Genomic DNA, 18779 nt, shown 5'->3' with positions numbered 1-18779 from the left:
AGTTGGCGGCAAGTTGAGATAAAAAAAAAATTATGTAAAATTTAAAACATGCAAAATAAATTATTTTATTAGTCAAAAAATAGTACATTCTCTTATTAATATTCATCCATCCATCCATCCATTTTCTTTACTGCGTACCCTCACTAGGGTCGCGGGCTGCTGGAGCCTATCCCAGTTATCTTCGGGCGGAAGGCGGGGTACACACTGAACCGGCTAATCGCAGGGCACATAGAAACAAACAACCATTCGCACTCACATTCACACATACGGGCAATTTAGAGTTCAATCAACCTACCATGCATGTTTTTGGGATATGGGAAGAAACTGGAGTGCCCGGAGAAAACCCACGCAGGCACGGGGAGAACATCCACACTCTACACAGGCAAGGCCGGATTTGTACTGTGAGGCGGATGTGCTAACCAGTCGTCCAATGTAATAATAAACATCAGAATAATAAAAAAAATTATAAATAAATAAGGTGGTACGTTGACCGACTGGTTAGAGCGTCTGCCTCACAGTTTTGAGGACCGGGGTTCAATCCCCGACCCCGCCTGTGTGGAGTTTGCATGTTCTCCCCGTGCCTGCGTGGGTTTTCTCCGGGTACTGTGTACCTTGTTCACATATTTCTACTGTATACATACGTATTCAAACCAAAGTAATTCTCAACAACTGTTTTTGGAGGTCAGACAACTCATCAGAACAGTAGATTTATGTGGGTTTTATTATAATTACACACATCTATTCCAAGCAATTACAAATCTTTCTTTGTCAAAATGTATCACTGTTAAATATTACTGATCATATATATCTCCATTTGCACACTGACTGAGGAGTATCTGCAACATTTACACAATCAACATTGTCCCAGATTATCGCGTTACTCGTCACTTTAAACTGCATACACTCCTTGAAGTCTCGGCGTCTTTTGCACAATGGTCATTGCACCGGACTGTTGCAATATTAGTCATTCGAACTGCTCTAAGTGTTAGAGGACTCTGCATCTTTTGCACAATTGTCAAAAAAGAAAAAAATGTACCGGCATTACCAGATAACTATTAACCCTTTATTGCTCAGTGACTGTTTTTTGTAAATGTCTTTATGTCTCAAAAATATTCTCTGTCAATTGACTGTCTGTTGTCGTACTAGAGCGGCTCCAACTACCGGAGACAAATTCCTTGTGTGTGTTTTTGGACATACTTGGCAAATAAAGAGGATTCTGATTCTATGGCAATTTCTTGATCAACATTTCAAAATCGTTTTTTGTTCTGTTTAACTAGTAGCTTCTAAACTAGTTTAGCAGGTAATACAGTAAGTAATGAAATGATAATAATATTCTTTGTAACAAAGCGTTTGTCCTGACATTTTGTATTGACTTTTATAAACACATGACACATTTCACATTGGTTTGAGTAATACCTTTATACAAGTGTCCTGTACACTTATTTGCCCTTGCTCGAAGACCAAAATTAAAAAAATCTTTTTTTTAAGGGTGTTTAGATGAAAAAGTATCCAAGTTGCTGCTATCAATGGTGTAATTTTATGCTGAAAAGAATGGAAAAGGTTGTAGATTCTGAGAAAAAAAAATAATTTTATACTCAGGACTATCTCAGCAAACATTGTTGGTCACAAACAAAGATGACTTGTAGCATACTGCATCTAAAAAGTTGATGTTCTCACAATGTGAAGAGAAACAATAGTGCTGTGTTGATATTGATGATTCAACATGAAAGTAATAGTAAACGAGAACAAAGAGTGAATTACCCTCCTCATCGAAACAAACAAAGACAAATGCGTGTAACATGAAGCGCATGTGCATGCAAAACGCAAATGAGTCCCATCTTTGTGTGTAAAACTTGTGTGTAAAGACTTGCAAGTGTTCAGTATCCTGCCACATCCAGCAGAAAAAGCACAACAGTAATAAAGTAGAGAGCATTGCAGTTGTTTCTGGTATGTAGTCTTATGTGGTTGCTGCCCCCATGTGTATATTGTCCCCCCAAAAAAAAAAAAAAAAAAACTGATAAAGATTAGACTTTACACCGATCTGATGGGCTTGATCGGAATCGGCCGATAATTAGCATTTTATGCTGATCGGCCGATCGGCTTTGATGTCATAATATGCCGATCCGATCAATGACGTCATCGACCGGCTCCGCAAAAGGCATTTACTCCGCGTCGCCGTCGCGTATGAATCCAAAAGCTAGTTTATTTTTTAGCCTTGTCACATGTCTTGTGGCATAGTACTGTAACTATCTGATGGCCAATAAAACATTTTTTCCATCTTGTCGGTGAAAAAACACGTCGTTGGTATCTTGACTATTTTGCGGTGTCTCAGACAGACAACACGAAAGTTATTTGCAGTCTGTGCACAACTGAAGTATGTCGTGGGGAACGTCATCTAAATGCTTCAACACAACAAATTTGATCAGGCACCTGAAGAATGTACACCAGGAGGAGGATGCCGCGTTCAAGCAACGCAGCGTGGGGGCGGGAAGAAAAGCCAAACGGGCGCAAACTCTGGACAACACCCGTCCATATAGCTGGGACAGTGAGAAAGTTAGAGTAAGCGTGTCATTAACAGTATTTGTTAAAGTAATTTAATTGCAATAAAGCAATGTAATTACAGTAAGTTAGCACCCATTATTTCTGTCACGTTGTAATGTCGATTTGACTTAAACTTATGTCAGTGGCCAATCCTTGAATGCCCCCTAGAGGTCACTGATATTTAACTTTTGTCTAAAATGCTAGAGGATACTTGAAGATACTAAGTATACAGTACGCAAGTATATACAATAAATGAACAAGTCATGTAAATGGACACATTGCTCCATCTTGTGATCAGATCGGTCATCGGTTATCGTTTTTTAAAAATTGCTGATCGGTGATCGGCGCCAAAAATCCTGATCGTGTAAAGCCTAATAAAGATACTTAGTGCGTCTTTAAAACGCAGACGAGGACACAAAGTGGAAGCTCAGTAAGGGACCAAGCAAACCACGGGAACTTAAACGACCCGTGATTCACTCGTATTTGCTTACAAGTATATCTACATCGATCAACTGTACCTCACATATTCATGATCTGCCAGTAAGGTTACACAATAAAGTAAAATTTATTGAACTTAGATTGAAATTGAATTCTAAAACATCTTGCATAGAAATGGAATCTCCTGTAAACTTGAGCATGCACTGATAAGATTCAGAACTTTGTAGGTAGGATGACACAACTGCCTCACACTTCATTATTTAACAGATGACATTTTTGTTTTGGGCAAATATGTAAACACTACTTTAGACAGTATATTTTGATAGTCAGTTAGCCCTCAGTCATTAACGTCAATTAACAATCAAATTACAGTGTAGTAACCAAAAAAAACCAAAGTAGTAACCAACTACTACCCCAATTCCAATGAAGTTGGGACATTGTGTTAAACATAAATAAAAACAGAATACAATGATTTGCAAATCATGTTCAACCTATATTTAATTGAGTACACTGCAAAGACAAGATGTTTAATGTTGAAACTGATAACCTTGATTGTTTTTAACAAATAATCATTAACTTAGAATTTTATGGCTGCAACACGTTCCAAAAAAGCTGGGACAGGGTCATGTTTACCACTGTGTTACATCACCTTTTCTTTTAACAATATTCAATAAACGTTTGGGAACTGAGGACACTAATTGTTGAAGCTTTGTAGGTGGAATTCTTTCCCATTCTTGCTTGATGTACAGCTTCAGCTGTTCAACAGTCCGGGGTCTCCGTTGTCATATTTTACGCTTCATAATGCGCTACAGATTTTCAATGGGAGACAGGTCTGGAATGCAGGCAGGCCAGTCTAGTACCTGCACTCTTTTACTACGAAGCCACGCTGTTGTAACAAGTGCAGAATGTGGTTTGGCATTGTCTTGATTAAATAAGCAGGGGCGTTCATGAAAAAAAAACGTTGCTTGGATGGCAGCACATGTTTCTCCAAACCTGTATGTACCTTTCAGCATTAATGGTGCCTTCACAGATGTGTAAGTTATCCATGCCATTGGCACTAACACAGGCCCATACCATCACAGATGCTGGCTTTTGAACTTTGCGTCCATAACAGTCCAGATGGTTCTTTGGCCCGGAGAACACGACGTCCACAAGTTCCAAAAACAATTTGAAATGTAGACTCATCGGACCACAGAACACTTTTCCACTTTGCGTCAGTCCATTTTAGATGAGCTCAGGCCCAGAGAAGCCGGCGGCGTTTCTGGGTGTTGTTGATAAATGGCTTTTGCTTTGCATAGTAGCGTTTCAAGTTGCACTTACGGATGTAGCGCCAAACTGTATTTACTGACATTGGTTTTCTGAGGTGTTCTTGAGCCCATGTGGTGATATCCTTTACACATTGACGTCGGTCTTTGATGCAGTGTTGCCTGAGGGATCGAAGGTCACCGGCATTCAATGTTGGTTTTCTGCCTTGGGAAGATACTTTTATACCCAATCATGGCACCCACCTGTTCCCTATTAGCCTGTTCACCTGTGGGATGTTCCAAACAGGTATTTGATGAGCATTCCTCAACTTTCTCAGTCTTTTTTGCCACCTGTCCCAGCTTTTTTGGAACGTGTTGCAACCATAAAATTCTAAGTTAATGATGATTTGCTAAAAACAATAAGTTAGAGTTAAAGTTTATCAGTTTGAACAGTAAATATCATGTCTTTGTAGTATATTAAATTAAATATAGGTTGAACGTGATTTGCAAATCATTGTATTCTGTTTTTATTTATGTTTAACACAACGTCCCAACTTCATTGGAATTGGGGTTGTAAATTAGAACTGTGAATATAATAAAGTGTCCAAACACCTCCTAAAACTGCTTTATGTTCACCACTTCTAGTTGCAGTGTCACACCTCTGTGCTGATGGCTTGTGTGTTGGTGTAGAAATCAGGTGCTCTGCTCCAAGGAGCCTCCCTCAGCAGGGACCCCTGCACGGCGGGAAGCGGCATGGCCAGCGCCTGGTTCTCGTAGTGTGTGGGCATGTAAGTGATGCGCTCGCCTCCGTTGCGCATCTCATCAGTGGTACGGCTGAAGAAGAGGGAGTCATACGGGGAGCAGGTGGGGCAGTAGTGGCGACGCCCCACTGTGGCTTTCTTGGCTTTGCGGGATGCGGGTCGCTCTGGGGGCGAAAGTGACACCGGGATGCCGATGGTCCCATCCAGGCCAGAGACATTGCAGGTGTTGCAGTCAAAGTGTTGCAGAGAGTTGGAGCCACTGTCAGAACCATTCTTCTTGCAGCAGTAGTACTGAACAGAAATCATATATTATAACATATAAAAGCACAAAAACTTAAAAGATGGATTAAGAATTCTGAAACATTCATATTGTAACTGTGTTCATCGACATGCCATCAACCATCAGTCTCAAGATGACACTAAAAAAATATTTAAGAGTAATTTGTGTTTGCCTAATGTTAAGTACACTGCTGAGCTCTTGTGTGCTAATGCACTTATTGTTGTGGCAAGTGTTGTACTGGCATACAATAGCATTCAAACATGAAAAAGGGAAGTGTACCTGGAGTCTACAGTAACAGAGCACAGCTATGATACACAGAAGTATCACTGTGGCCAGTATTCCTCCAGTTATGACAACGGTTCCAGCTGTCATCCGACCAGCTCTCCATTAAACTCTGACAAAGGCACAAGAAACGACAACATCAAGTTTACAAGGCATCGTGAAATCACACATGCTAATTGTATGAAGTCTTAGTACTGTACATCCAAGCGCTTTGATGTCATAATCTCACAATCAATCTTTTCTGCTGCTGTCAAGACTCCCAATGACTGCTCTCAATAGCCTATACGCTGTTTATATTTAATATTTCTGTTTGTTTCAGCAGGTTTTCTCAGAATACGTTGGCTTCCTCCCACATTTCAAAAACGTATTTTAGGTTAACTGAAGACCCGAAATTGTCAATGGGTTTGTCTATATGTGCCCTGTTATTGGCTGGTGACCAGTCGAAGGTGTACCACGCCTCTCATCTAAAATCAGCTGGCATATGCTCCAGCTCACCCATGACCCTAATGAAGACAAGCAATATAGAAAATGGATGGATGGCTGAATCTATATATAGCATAGTATCCTGTTTATTTATTAATTAATCATGTACCGTTTGCAATTCACATCCGCACTTATAGTATTTATTATTCAGGATGAGGTTGAGAAGTTCCGACAACATTGCTTGGGCGTTAGAGGGGACGGAATTTATTCCACTATGGAGTAGCTCACGGTGAGAGGCGGCGAGCATTTGTCGGCATACTTATTGTCACCCCGGCTCGGTGCCCGGACGAGAGAGGGCAGCATCCCTCCGCCTTTGGGTGGGGGTACGAGTCCTGACTATTGATTGTGCCTGTGCACCAAACAGCAGCTCAGAGTACCCACCCTTTGTGGAGTCCTTGGAGGGGGGTGCTGCGGAGCACGCCTGCTGGGGATTCCCTTGTTCTGCTGGGGGACTTCACATCGGCAATGACAGAGAGATCTGGAAGGGTGTGATCGGGAAGAACGCCCCCCCCCCCTCCTGACCAGAACCTGAGTGTTCTTCTCTTATTGGATTTCTGTGCTTGTCATGGATTGCCCATAACAAACACCATGTGCGGACATAAGGGTGTCCACGTATTCACTTGGCACCAGGACACCCTAGGCCAGAGTTTGATGATCGAATCGATGCCATCAAGCTGAAGAAGGAGTACTGTCAGGCCTTCTTGGCCCGTGCAATTGTCTTCGGTATGTTTAGAAAATTAATGTTGAAGAACTTCAACGTCGACCTTGCATCTTTCAAATTATCTGTATGCGGCTCTCAGATGAAAAGTTTGGACACCCCTGGATAGCTACTCTGTACTGATTCGCTGATATTATTATTCTTGTGTGCCGCACTGATGCGTAACAACAAAGTCCCAAGAATCCACGGACCACCACAGAGACCCACCTCAGGAAGAGAAGTCTTATTCTATTGCTTTGTTTAGATCTTTGATAATGATGATGATGCCATTATACTCACTTTTAGGAAAGCTCTGCTTAACACCTGTAAAACAAACCAAATAAGTGTTTTTAAAATGAGAGGCAGACTGACAGACAGATGTCAAACTAGATCCACTTACATGAGAAGAGGGTCCCTGGGTGACTGAGAGGTTAACAGTTGACTGAAGTCAGATCAGAGGTCAGTGATATGTGGTCCCACCACTGGATGAACATACTGTATGCACATCTCTGCGGATAAAACAAATGTTTTGAGTGTCACTTCGACTAGACTGTATTGACCTAATTTGAAACTCATTTTAACAGCTAAATCTCCACAAGGTGGCAGTAAGGGACAGAAACTGGCCATTTAGAGCCATATCATATAATTCCTCTGGTAAAGGAAGAGCAGGAGGAGGAGGAGGGGGGCATAAACCACCAGAAGGAACAAAAGAACAGGGAGAGAGGAAAAACAAGAAGTAATAATAATGATGCAAGACAAAAAAAGACAGATAAAAGATCTCTATGTAACTAAGCAGATTCACAGCAAATGCATTATATACACATTTATAAATTGGTCACTGTGATGTGTTCATAAGATGTTGTACTGTAGTTTTCCCCATTTGATCTAGAACAAGAATATAACTTTTCTAACACACCAACTAGAGGTGTACAAACAGGTTCACCAATTGACCACTGACAATCACAGCAACTATTCTACTTATTTCAATTCAGTGCATCTTCAAATGACATCATGGTATGACTACTGGTGGGAAGAGAAAATAATGGAGCAGGAGTCAGTGATGATCCAAAGCACCCCACATCATTTGAAAAACAGCTCTCCTTATTACATGCAAGCTGTTGACCGTAAATCTTTTTTTGCATTACTGTTCAGCCTATTCCATTTCAGGTAAATTTGCTTTGAGTGCTGTGTTGGTTGTCTAATCCTCCATTGATGCAAAAACAATTAGGCATAAAAGACAAAAAAAAAAAAAACAACAATGTGCAATACACACAGTAGGTCTTGAGAAATCTCGAACTGATGGTTATTGAAGTGGCTTTGCCGCTTAAAACACAATAAACAGGAAAATGCTTCAAACTCCATAAGAGGCGAAAAAGCATCCACCACATGCCCTGATCTGGAGCGCTACACCACAGGCGCTGGGCTAATGTTTCTGTCAGATGGCACTTTTACCTTCAATTATTTGTGGAGAACAAATAGCAGATCCCCCTCGACATCATCCTGCATCAGAACTTTCCCGCAGAGGCTGCAATCCCAGAGCCAACACACCATGCAACCTGTCAGAATTAATGGATGCATTGTGAACTTAGGTTCATAATTTACTCGGAGACCTAAATTTGTTTTTATGTTTGTATGCAGTTTTGTAGGGTTGGGGTGAGAAATATCTATGAACCTGCAGGCACATGCACAGTTTACACACACGCATGTAAACTAAGCAAAAAAACAGAAGGCAGCTGGATCAGTCACCGCTGGGTCCAGATTACACTGGCCCTCAGTCCCACGTACAGTGTTGCTTGGATGCTGATAAAACACTTGACACATAGACATTCGAGTACTTACAAACATGCACTCATGTTAAATGAGGCGATCACTGAACATCCATCTGAACAGACGTTACGGTTCTACTGGCACTTAAAAGCTGTGATTGCATTTCATTAAATGAATAAAATAACCAACAAATATTCCACAGATGATTAAATGAAAAATAGTGTAATACAATTGAATCCTCTGATTATGAATTTAAGTAAAACTCCATGCTTCACTGTAGGGAGGCTCCAGTGGTTTTTGTTTTGTTATGTTTTATGTAGGTTTCATTCTTGCTGTAAACAAGACGCTCCAGTTTTATATAATCTGTCAAAGGATTTTCTCCCAGAATCTTTATGCTTGTCAATATACATTTTACCAAATTCCTAATTCTATTTCAGAGACCATTGTGCATTTTTTCTCTGATAAAAATGTTACTAACAATTTTCCTGCAACTGCTTCCTAGACTTGGTGATTACAGCATTTGAAATTTCTCTATTATTCCGTGAAACTAAATGGAGAAAAGCACAATTAACTGTTCATTAAGAACTCGCTCAAATATTTTAACATTCAACAAGAATGAGTAGGCTACTACTAAGGTAACCGATTAAGGGGTCTTGGCCATAAAATATCTATTTTTGTAGTTGCCTTTTATAATGGAAAACAGAGACCAAAATTGACTAAAACCAACAATGGCTCAGTCCACCAACTGAACTGTCGTTTGGCATTTTAAAGAATTCACATTCATTGGGGGTAGGCAAGGTGTTGGCACATCTGCCTCACACTCGACGTCCCAAGTTACACTGGATTCTGCATGTTCTCTCTGCCTCTGTTGATTTTCTCCAGGTATGCCTTCATTTAAAAATGGGCTTCAGCTCACCCACCATCCAAATAAGGACACGTGCTACAGAATATGGATGGATGGATGGATGGAAAATAATAATTCATATCTATGATTAGGATTGAGGCTACACAGCCGGCAGGATGGATACTTGGTGGACAATTTCCTAGTGGTATTCACTTGTTGTCATTGTAAATGCACACACTGCAGTTAGTATTTGCTGTTGTACTGGACCATTGTCTGACTTCATGTTATGTGACTGAATTTGGCTGGTTTGGGGTCAGTCAGAGTAATGAACCCCCCACCCTAACCTATTCCCCCCTCTGATGGAGTGTTCCCGATGGAATCATGACCATCAGTCTTCAGGAGCACCTGAAAAGCCTTGACTTGTCAGGAGGATTTTTACGAGATTGATTTTTTATTTTATTTTTACTAACTCAGGCCAGCATTCAGCTTGTGTGGTACTCACTCATCTTACGAGTTAACAAATATGCCTCACCCTGCAATGACGTTCTTTTATGCTGCCTGGTTGAAAATAAATTTGTTTAACCTTCCTCCAGTTCTCCACCCACAGTTGGAAAAGCCAGTTTAATTTTTGAAGCCACTGGGGTGAAATTTGATGACCAGCAAAGACATGGTCAGAGTTAAGCCACTAAGAATCCATCCATTCATTCTCTATATCGCTCGTTCACATTAGGGTCGAGTTGAAGCCTATCCTAGCCGACTTTGGACAAGAGGCGGGTTACACCCTGGACTGGCCTAATAAGCATACTGTATTACTAAATACAAAATAAATATTAAATGATTTATTATCATTTTTTAAAATTATAACACAGTTGTCAAACTGGTGGCCCGGGTGCCAGATCCGGCCCGCCACATCATTTTATGTGGCCCGTGACAGTGTCCATCGACTTTGTGTTTCTTGCTAAAGTACCAAAAGTTCAAATTGTCATGACTTTTAAAAATATTGAGATATTGCAAGCATTCTTTTGTTACCAACCCCACTTTTAAAATAAAATTGATTCATACTGTAGTTTTTACTGGCTTCTGATTTCAAAACTAATTATCCATTAATTTGTGTATATGTAATAATATAAGGCAATCCTACATTCATATGGGTTTGCAGCCATAACGGCCCTCCGAGTGGAACCATAGCTACGATGCGGCCCGCGACAAAAAGGAGTTTGACACCCCTGAATTATACCCTCGTGTCTTGAAATAAACCATGTCTGATCTTCTCTGTTTGCTCCAAAGGTTTTACAACCACTGAACACAGCTTTTAAAGAGTAACATTAAAACCAATGATCGAACAAACACAACAGGAGGAAGTGACAGCGACACTAGTCTTCAAATTACAATGTCTGAAAGTCTGTGGAGTAATCTAGTGTTTAAAAAAAAAATGTTCTTCTACAATGCTCAAGTGATATAATGCTAAAAAAGTGCTTAAATTCGACTTGATGCATTTCTAAAATAAATAATAGTATATTTAAAGGGGCTCTAAGAAGATATCCGTGTTTTGTTTCCAAATACATGAAATATGTTTGATAAGTGCTGAAAACATGAGAGACTTATAACAATATACTGCTGAATTGTTGAGATATAGCTTAAGCTTGGCGGCACGGTAGTCGACTGGTTAGCATGTCTGTCTCACCGTTCTGAGGACCCGGGTTCAAATCCGGCCTCGCCTGTGTGGAGTTCGCATGTTCTCCCCTTGCCTACGTGGGTTTTCTCCGGATACTCCGGTTTCCTCCCACATCCCAAATTAATTGAGGACTCTAAGTTGCCCGTAGGTGCTCCATCTTAACGTTAGCAAGCTAACTATCGCTACACCGAGACAACATGGCTTCGTGGCTAAGTTGATACTAGTGAATGGGGCAATGCCGACTGTCTAACTACCTGGGCTTCCTCCTACTGTGCCACTGTCGTCAGGTGCGTGTTCGGCTGTGCCATTATGTCACCAACAAAGAAGGTAAGCTTACTTGTGTGCTTATTTTTATGATTATCGTCCACAATAACCATTACATTTTGAAGTTGAGCATCCTAATGTGATTTTACATCGTATAAGCTATCACCCTCTCAGTATGTTTGATTCCTTTTGGCGCATCCATTTGACATTCCCACAGCATCTGAGAGGTGGCCCTTATTATTCACGTTTTGAAACCTGATTTTATATATGTAGCGATTTTTTGTTTTTTTAATTCATTCAAATTTGGCAGGCTGGTTAAGATCACTCTTCTCAGTGGTGTGTCAAATTTACATGAAATTTTCTGGGCCAGCTTAGTGCTACTTTAAAATTTCATAAACAGTTTGGCATTTTAAAGTCTAACGGTGAAAAATCAGTTCAAATGCATTTTAAACAAATCATACATAAATTTGTTTCAGTACTATGGCTATTTAATGCGGATTTCATCCACAGCTTTCAGCAGCTCAGAAAAAGACCTGAACTGGCATGTACTATTCAAATGAAGATAATGAGTTTCATGTCAGAAAACTTTAAAAGAATGCACGTAAGGCTTCATGAGCTTTACATAATGAAGATAAAATGATTCAGTCTGGAAACATTTCCAATTACCTCTGAAACATTAAAAGCACACAGTGTAGCAAAGACAAAAATGTTGCTCAAGTGTCCTTCTCTCACTGTTCTATCAAATAAAGTTTTGTGGGAAGAGATTGACGACTAAAGATTCATCAAGTTCAATTACCTGATTCTACTGCAAGTCATTTGTGGCAATGAATGCAGTGAATGCCACTCAGAATCATCCTCTCGGCCCAAAACACAGACAAAAGCACACGATCAATAGCAGTGCTTAAACAAATCTGTCTTGCAAAGTTAAAACAGAAAATATCATATTTTGAAATTGTTTTTTTTCCATTCAAGCTAATGCCTCGTCTGATGTCATAAACTCCAGATTTATCATTGGAGTACATCATAGTATGATGCTCCCAACACCAAGCCGGACAGCTTCTGAGTCAGCTCTTCTATGAATTTGTTGTCGCTCAGGATCTGACCAGGTATTACAAAAAAGCAACAAATAGAGAGCAGGGCTGTGTCAAGCCAAGTAAAAGAAGAAGTGGGGAGCGATAGTATATTTATGAGACATAAAAAAAACATTGGCTGCGCTGTGAGGGGTATGCATATGCAAAGTGCACCTCAAGCAATTGGTAGGGTCAATGCACAATGGCATGAATAGAATTACAGCTCAAATTCGCAGAGCACTCGTTCAGCTTCCTTATGATAAAATTATCATAATCGTCATCTTTCTCATGCTTCAAACTGGAGAGATTGTAGCTCATTTTATTATTATTACTATTTATGATCAATTGCATTAAGACTCCTTGTGAGGACATAATATGCAGAAGAAGGAAGTGATATTCTGCAGACAGCTGTGCGTCACGCTGCTTTATGAGGTTTGCAGTTGTTTCACCAGAGTTTCTTCAACACTTAGCAGCAGTGCTGCATCACTTCACATGCACCCAGAATAGTGACTCTGGCAGCAGGGACGCTGGGTAATTATTGTTCCTCCTTTCTGCTGGTTAGTATCATAGCCTCATAAAAAGGAAATGAAATGGTCCAGCTTCTATCTTTGGGGGAGTAATGTACCACTACCACTATTTCATTAGCATACAATTTCGTGGACATTGTGTGTGACAGGGAAGAAGGCAGGCTGAAAAGAAATCAGTACTGCTCAAACTCATGAGAGGAAACTCGGTTCAGGAAAGATGTTCACGTTCTGGAAATATGAAGGCATTTTTATTGGCCTTTTCTCTAACTTCACTACACATTTTTGTTTTCCCTCAACATTTGTTAGCAAACCGGGACTCCGCTTTCCCTTCCTAAGGTGCCGGTTCACTAGAATGATCAGAAGCTACAAGAGCACGAACAGTAAAATAACAGTGCAAACGCAAAACCAACAAAGGTTACTCCAAAACTCAATAGCACTGGATAATACAAATAAACAAACAACATGTGCAGCATGGTGATCTAGCTGTTAGCACATCTGCCTCATAGTCAAGAGGTTCTGGGTTGGAATCCCAGCTTAGGTCTTCCCCTTGCTTGCATGGGTTTTCTCCGTGTATGCTGGCTTCCTCACATATTCCCAAAACATACATGTTGGATTCATTAAAGACTCTAAATTCCCCATAGGTGTGAATGTGAGTATGAGTGGTTGTTTGTCTAAGTGTGTCCTGCGATTGATTGGCGACCACTTCAGGGTGTAGCCCGCCTCTCGCCCAGATTCAGCTGGGATAGACTCCAGCACGCACATGACCCAAATGAAGATAATCGGTATAGAAAATTGATGGCTTGATAATAATAGAATTATTAAAGACAGAGCAAATGAAGAAAGAGCTGGTGATGTAATCCTTTCCCCTCAGCATAAAAAAAAAATAAGCGCATGTATCCATTAGGGTGATACATGACAGCTTGTAATGGAAATTTATCAGAACAGATGTGAGATCCAAAAACAATGCTTTTTATCTTCAGACATCAGGCAGATAGCATATGAACCATTATCCAAGGCACGTGGCGCTATCTATGTGCTCTCCCCAACAGCCGCTTTGCTAATCAGAAGGCCTCATCGGCGGCACCCTTGAAGATGCTCGATCCAACTTCTCCCCTTCCACTGATGCAATAAAGGGACAAAAAGAATACTCTTGGTATTTACCAGTGTTTTACAGTAAGATAGAAAATATCAGTCACGACTCAGCACAATTGGCTTAAAGCAAGCTTTCACACACACACAGAATGCATGTTCACTTTCATAATTTCCAAGTAGTGTGAGCTAGGTAATAATGTTAGAATTGATTTTTAAGGGTTTTTGTTAATGTTGGGTGTGCTTGACGGTTATGCTGTTGTGATACTTTTGTAACAGTTTAATTCAGGTTGAAATACATGATACTGTTATATTCCATAACTTTGTGCCTTTTTTCCTCGTGTAATTGGTTGCACAGCATGTTGCTAATCAGGGGACTGAGGCTCCGACTTACTTAGCATCATAAAAAAGTGCTCTTTTGTTTGAGCTTCAAACAAATCTTGCATAAGACAGCTATTACAAGATCAGTGCTGATGAAGTCAAATAAAGTTAAGGAGCTTCTATATACCAACTTCAGTCGTTCTCTGGGGGAAAAGAGGTTCCATTCCATCTCCAAGTATCAAGTTGTTTTCTTTTCTATTCTCATGTGGTGGAGTTAAGAGTAAGTGGATTTCGTGACTGGGGATCCAGAGGAAATGTTTCGCACGTTGTACCCAAAGGCAACAAGTAAATATTTAATGCATTTGTTTCATCTATGATATTGCATGTCTGTGATTCAATTTAGTGAATTCCTTATTTGCATTATGGTTTAACGGGAAGTGAAAGTGTGAATATACTAAAACCCCAATTCCAATGAAGTTGGGACATTGTGTTAAACATAAATAAAAACAGAATACAAAGATTTGAAAATCATGTTCGACCTATATTTAATTGAATACACTACAAAGACCAGATATTTAATGTTCAAACTGATAAACTTTATTGTTTTTAGCAAATAATCATTAACTTAATTTGATGGCTGCAACACGTTCCAAAAAAGATGGGACAGTGTCATGTTTACCACTGTGTTACATCACCTTTTCTTTTCACAATATTCAATAAACGTTTGGGAACTGAGGACACTAATTGTTGAAGCTTTGTAGGTGGAATTCTTTCCCATTCTTGCTTGATGTACAGCTTCAGCTGTTCAACAGTCCGGGGTCTCCGTTGTCATATTTTATGCTTCGTAATGCGCCACACATTTTCAATGGGAGATAGGTCTGGATTGCAGGCAGGCCAGTCTAGTACCCACACTCTGTTACTACGAAGCCACGCTGTTGTAACACGTGCAGAATGCTGTTTGGCAATGTCTTGCTGAAATAAGCAGGGGCGTCCATGAAAAAGACGTTGCTTGGATGGCAGCATATGTTTCTCCAAAACCTGTATGTACCTTTCAGCATGAATGGTGCCTTCACAGATGTGTAAGTTACCCATGCCATTGCCACTAACACAGCCCCAGACCATCACAGATGCTGGCTTTTGAACTTTGTGTCCATAACAGTCCAGATGGTTCTTTTCCTCTTTGGCCCAGAGGACACGACGTCCACAATTTCCCAAAACAATTTGAAATGTGGACACATCGGACCACAGAACACTTTTCTACTTTGCATCAGTCCATCTTAGATGAGCTCGGCACAGAGAAGCCGGTGGCGTTTCTGGGTGTTGTTGATAAATGGCTTTTGCTTTGCAAAGTAGACTTTCAAGTAGCACTTAACGTATGTAGCGCCAAACTGTATTTACTGACATTGGTTTTCTGAAGTGTTCCTGAGCCCATGTAGTGATATCCTTTACACATTGATGTCGGTTTTTGATGCAGTGCCGCCTGTGGGATCGAAGGTCACGGACATTCAATGTTGGCTTTTGGCCTTGCCTCTTACATGCAGTGATTTCTCCAGATTCTCTGAACCTTTTGATGATATTATGGACCGTAGATGATGAAATCCCTAAATTGTCCTTAAACTGTTCGACTATTTTCTCACGCACTTGTTCACAAAGAGGTGAACCTCACCCCATCTTTGCTTGTGAATGACTGAACAATTCAGGGAAGCTCCTTTTATGCCCAATCATGGCACCCACCTGTTTCCAATTAGCCTGTTCACCTGTGGGATGTTCCAAACAGGTGTTTGATGAGCATTCCTCAACTTTCTCAGTCTTTTTTGCCACCTGTCCCAGCTTTTTTGGAATGTGTTGTAGCCATAAAATTCTACGTTAATGATTATTTGCTAAAAACAATAAAGTTTATCAGTTTGAACATTAAATATCTTGTCTTTGTAGTGTATTCAATTAAATATAGGTTGCCTGTGTGGAGTTTGCATGTTCTCCCCGTGCCTGCGTGGGTTTTCTCCGGGCACTCCGGTTTCCTCCCACATCCCAAAAACATGCATTTATTGGAGACTCTAAATTGCCCGTAGGCATGACTGTGAGTGCAAATGGTTGTTTGTTTCTACGTGCCCTGCGATTGGCTGGCAACCAGTTCAGGGTGTACCCCGTCTCCTGCCCGATGACAGCTGGGATAGGCTCCAGCACGCCCGCGACCCTAGTGAGGAGAAGCGGCTCAGAAAATGGATGGATGGATGGATGTCTCATGTATGTAGCGGTATGCTGCAGTAAAACTACTTCATACTTGTAGATGAAGCTGTCTGTGCTCCAACGGCCTTGCTCTCACCGACCTCACCCCCACCCCCACTTTGTCAATCGATTTTTTATAGTCAAATATATAGTCAAATTGCAGATGCATGGCAAAAAACAACAATCCAGCCATTCTGAAGGGTCCTCAATAATTTATACAGCACTTCTGAAACACGTTCCTCTTTTCTAGCTTGTTTTCAATACTGAACACACCAACCCAAAACAAACCTGCGCACACAAATACACAACACAATGTTGGCCTGATTTACTCTCTCCTATAATAGTTTAGAGTAGTTTTTTGAGTGTATTGTCCCAACTTTTAAACGCAGGATGGTCAGATGCTCGGAAAACTGTTGGAACGGACAATAGTAAATGTTAAACGTTTCTATAACGTTTCTCCAAGTCATTCGATGCAATAAAAATGACAAGAATAGTTTGCAACCACAATGCGTTACCAGATGTTAAAATCAATGTATCTGTAACCCACTTCAGATGTTTGAATACATTCATTCATTTTATGTAAGGATGTATTTTTGAGGCAGTTGTCACCTCGACTCGCCATAAGTCACGTGCTGCCATTTGACTCATCTCACACATTCTGGTCCTTTACAAACAAATAAGGCAGCCAAATATGAGAACACCTTTCAGTATGATGCAGTGCTACCAGAATAAACATATTGTTAAATGCATACATCTCTGACATTGTCAATAAAGACTACAACACCTAAGAATTATGTTTACAAAGAAATTGGTGTAGCTTCAATACAAAGCTCATTAGATTGCAAAGGTGTACCTAATGTTATGACAAATTACTGCATTTCTTTTTTGGGGGGGGGGGGGGGGGTAAAATCATGACATATTTTGAAAATTAATTAATCGGTGACTGAGCTTGATAACACCAGTTACGTACCTGAGCTAGTTACATGAAGCGCTCGGTTGTCCTCGCGCTGATCTCGATGGAGCTGACCAATTTAAGGCGGCAGCATCCTCAGCAAACAAGCACTGACCCGCACCCAGCTATCACGTCCAAATGGGCCGACTGCAAAGGTCAGAGGGGCTGCACACAGCAAACACGGATAGTTGACGCGTAACAATCGAGCATGGTCACCGCGCACAGAGGAGAGGAAGGCGAGGAAGAGCTTTTACGCGCGCTCTGGAAGAAAAGGAACGTTCAACTTGTGCGCGCTCCGAGGCGATGAACAAAACCAACGCTGCAACATCACACAAGTGACGACTGAGAAGGAGGAGGCGCATAGAGAACAGGAGCCGCCCTCCGAACGCACTAATGACACTGCAGCAACCTTAAACTACAATTTGAGTTCGAACAACGATGGGATTTTAATCCACAGAAACACACTAGTAAACATTCAGGATTAGAAAATAAGTAGGAAAAAAAACATTGCACCTCCTAGTTGTGAAGTTTTGGGGTTCAAATCTCGACTCCCGTTTTCATGTACAGGTTGCATGCTGTCCTGTACGTGTTTGCGTGGATTTTCATTCGTTCACATTTTTAATCAAGAAAAATAGCACTGTATGGTACAAATCATAATAAAAGACAATTTGAAGGGGGAAAAAACTGGTTCAATAGTGTACTGTACGTTGGAACAAGTTGGAATTGTGCGCCTGCATGGCACAGTGCACAGGTGACAAACTCAAGGCCCGGGGGCCAGATCAGACATAATTTTATGTTATTTGACGCGTGAAAGCAAATGATGGCCGTCAACTTAATGTTTCTTGCTAAAATACCAAAATTGCAAATGATCTTCACTTTTAATAACACTGAGATAATGCATTCTTTTTTTTTTTTTTTTTTTACCAATGCCCCTTTTAAAATAAATTGAACAATAGTTGAACAAATAATTTTTACTAGCTTCTGATTTAAAAACTAGTTATCCAATTTGTTGTGTAGATGTAAAAACGCATATTCTAAAGAAGTCAGGATTTTGTGTAAAACAAATAACAACAAGATACAATGATTTGCAAATCCTACACTACAGAGACAATATATTTAATGTTTAAAGTGATAAACTTTTTTTTTTTTGCAATGAAAGAATTCCACCTACAAAGCTTCAACAATTAGTGTCCTCAGTTCCCAAACATTTATTGAGTGTTGTTAAAAGCGAAGGTGATGTAACACAGTGGTAAACATGCCCCTGTCCCATGTAAATTGCTTCACTGTATTTAGTTATGGTATTTATTAATTGTGTTTT

The 18779-nt window shown here is 40.4% G+C and overlaps 1 protein-coding gene across 2 annotated transcripts; it reads right to left on the bottom strand.

The window, feature by feature from the left end:
- Positions 1-722: 722 nt before the first annotated feature.
- On the bottom strand, positions 723-17772 carry LOC133481339 (protein FAM163A-like). Of its 2 annotated transcripts, XM_061780551.1 has the most exons (6): positions 17480-17772; positions 8179-8282; positions 7127-7235; positions 7027-7050; positions 5544-5658; positions 723-5275 (listed from the first exon to the last, which is right to left on the bottom strand). In XM_061780551.1, exons 5-6 carry the CDS (start codon positions 5634-5636, stop codon positions 4877-4879), a joined length of 492 nt encoding a protein of 163 aa, XP_061636535.1. In that variant the 5' UTR covers positions 5637-5658; positions 7027-7050; positions 7127-7235; positions 8179-8282; positions 17480-17772; the 3' UTR covers positions 723-4876. The 2 variants fall into 2 exon arrangements, with proteins under 2 accessions (XP_061636535.1, XP_061636536.1); XM_061780552.1 differs by lacking the exon at positions 8179-8282.
- Between the last annotated feature and the right edge of the window lie 1007 nt (positions 17773-18779).

The sequence above is a fragment of the Phyllopteryx taeniolatus genome, chromosome 7 (assembly GCF_024500385.1).
Source record: "Phyllopteryx taeniolatus isolate TA_2022b chromosome 7, UOR_Ptae_1.2, whole genome shotgun sequence".
NCBI classification, from domain to species: domain Eukaryota; kingdom Metazoa; phylum Chordata; class Actinopteri; order Syngnathiformes; family Syngnathidae; genus Phyllopteryx; species Phyllopteryx taeniolatus.
Note: the sequence above shows the minus strand (reverse complement) of the source record. Positions and strands in the feature narration are given on the sequence as shown.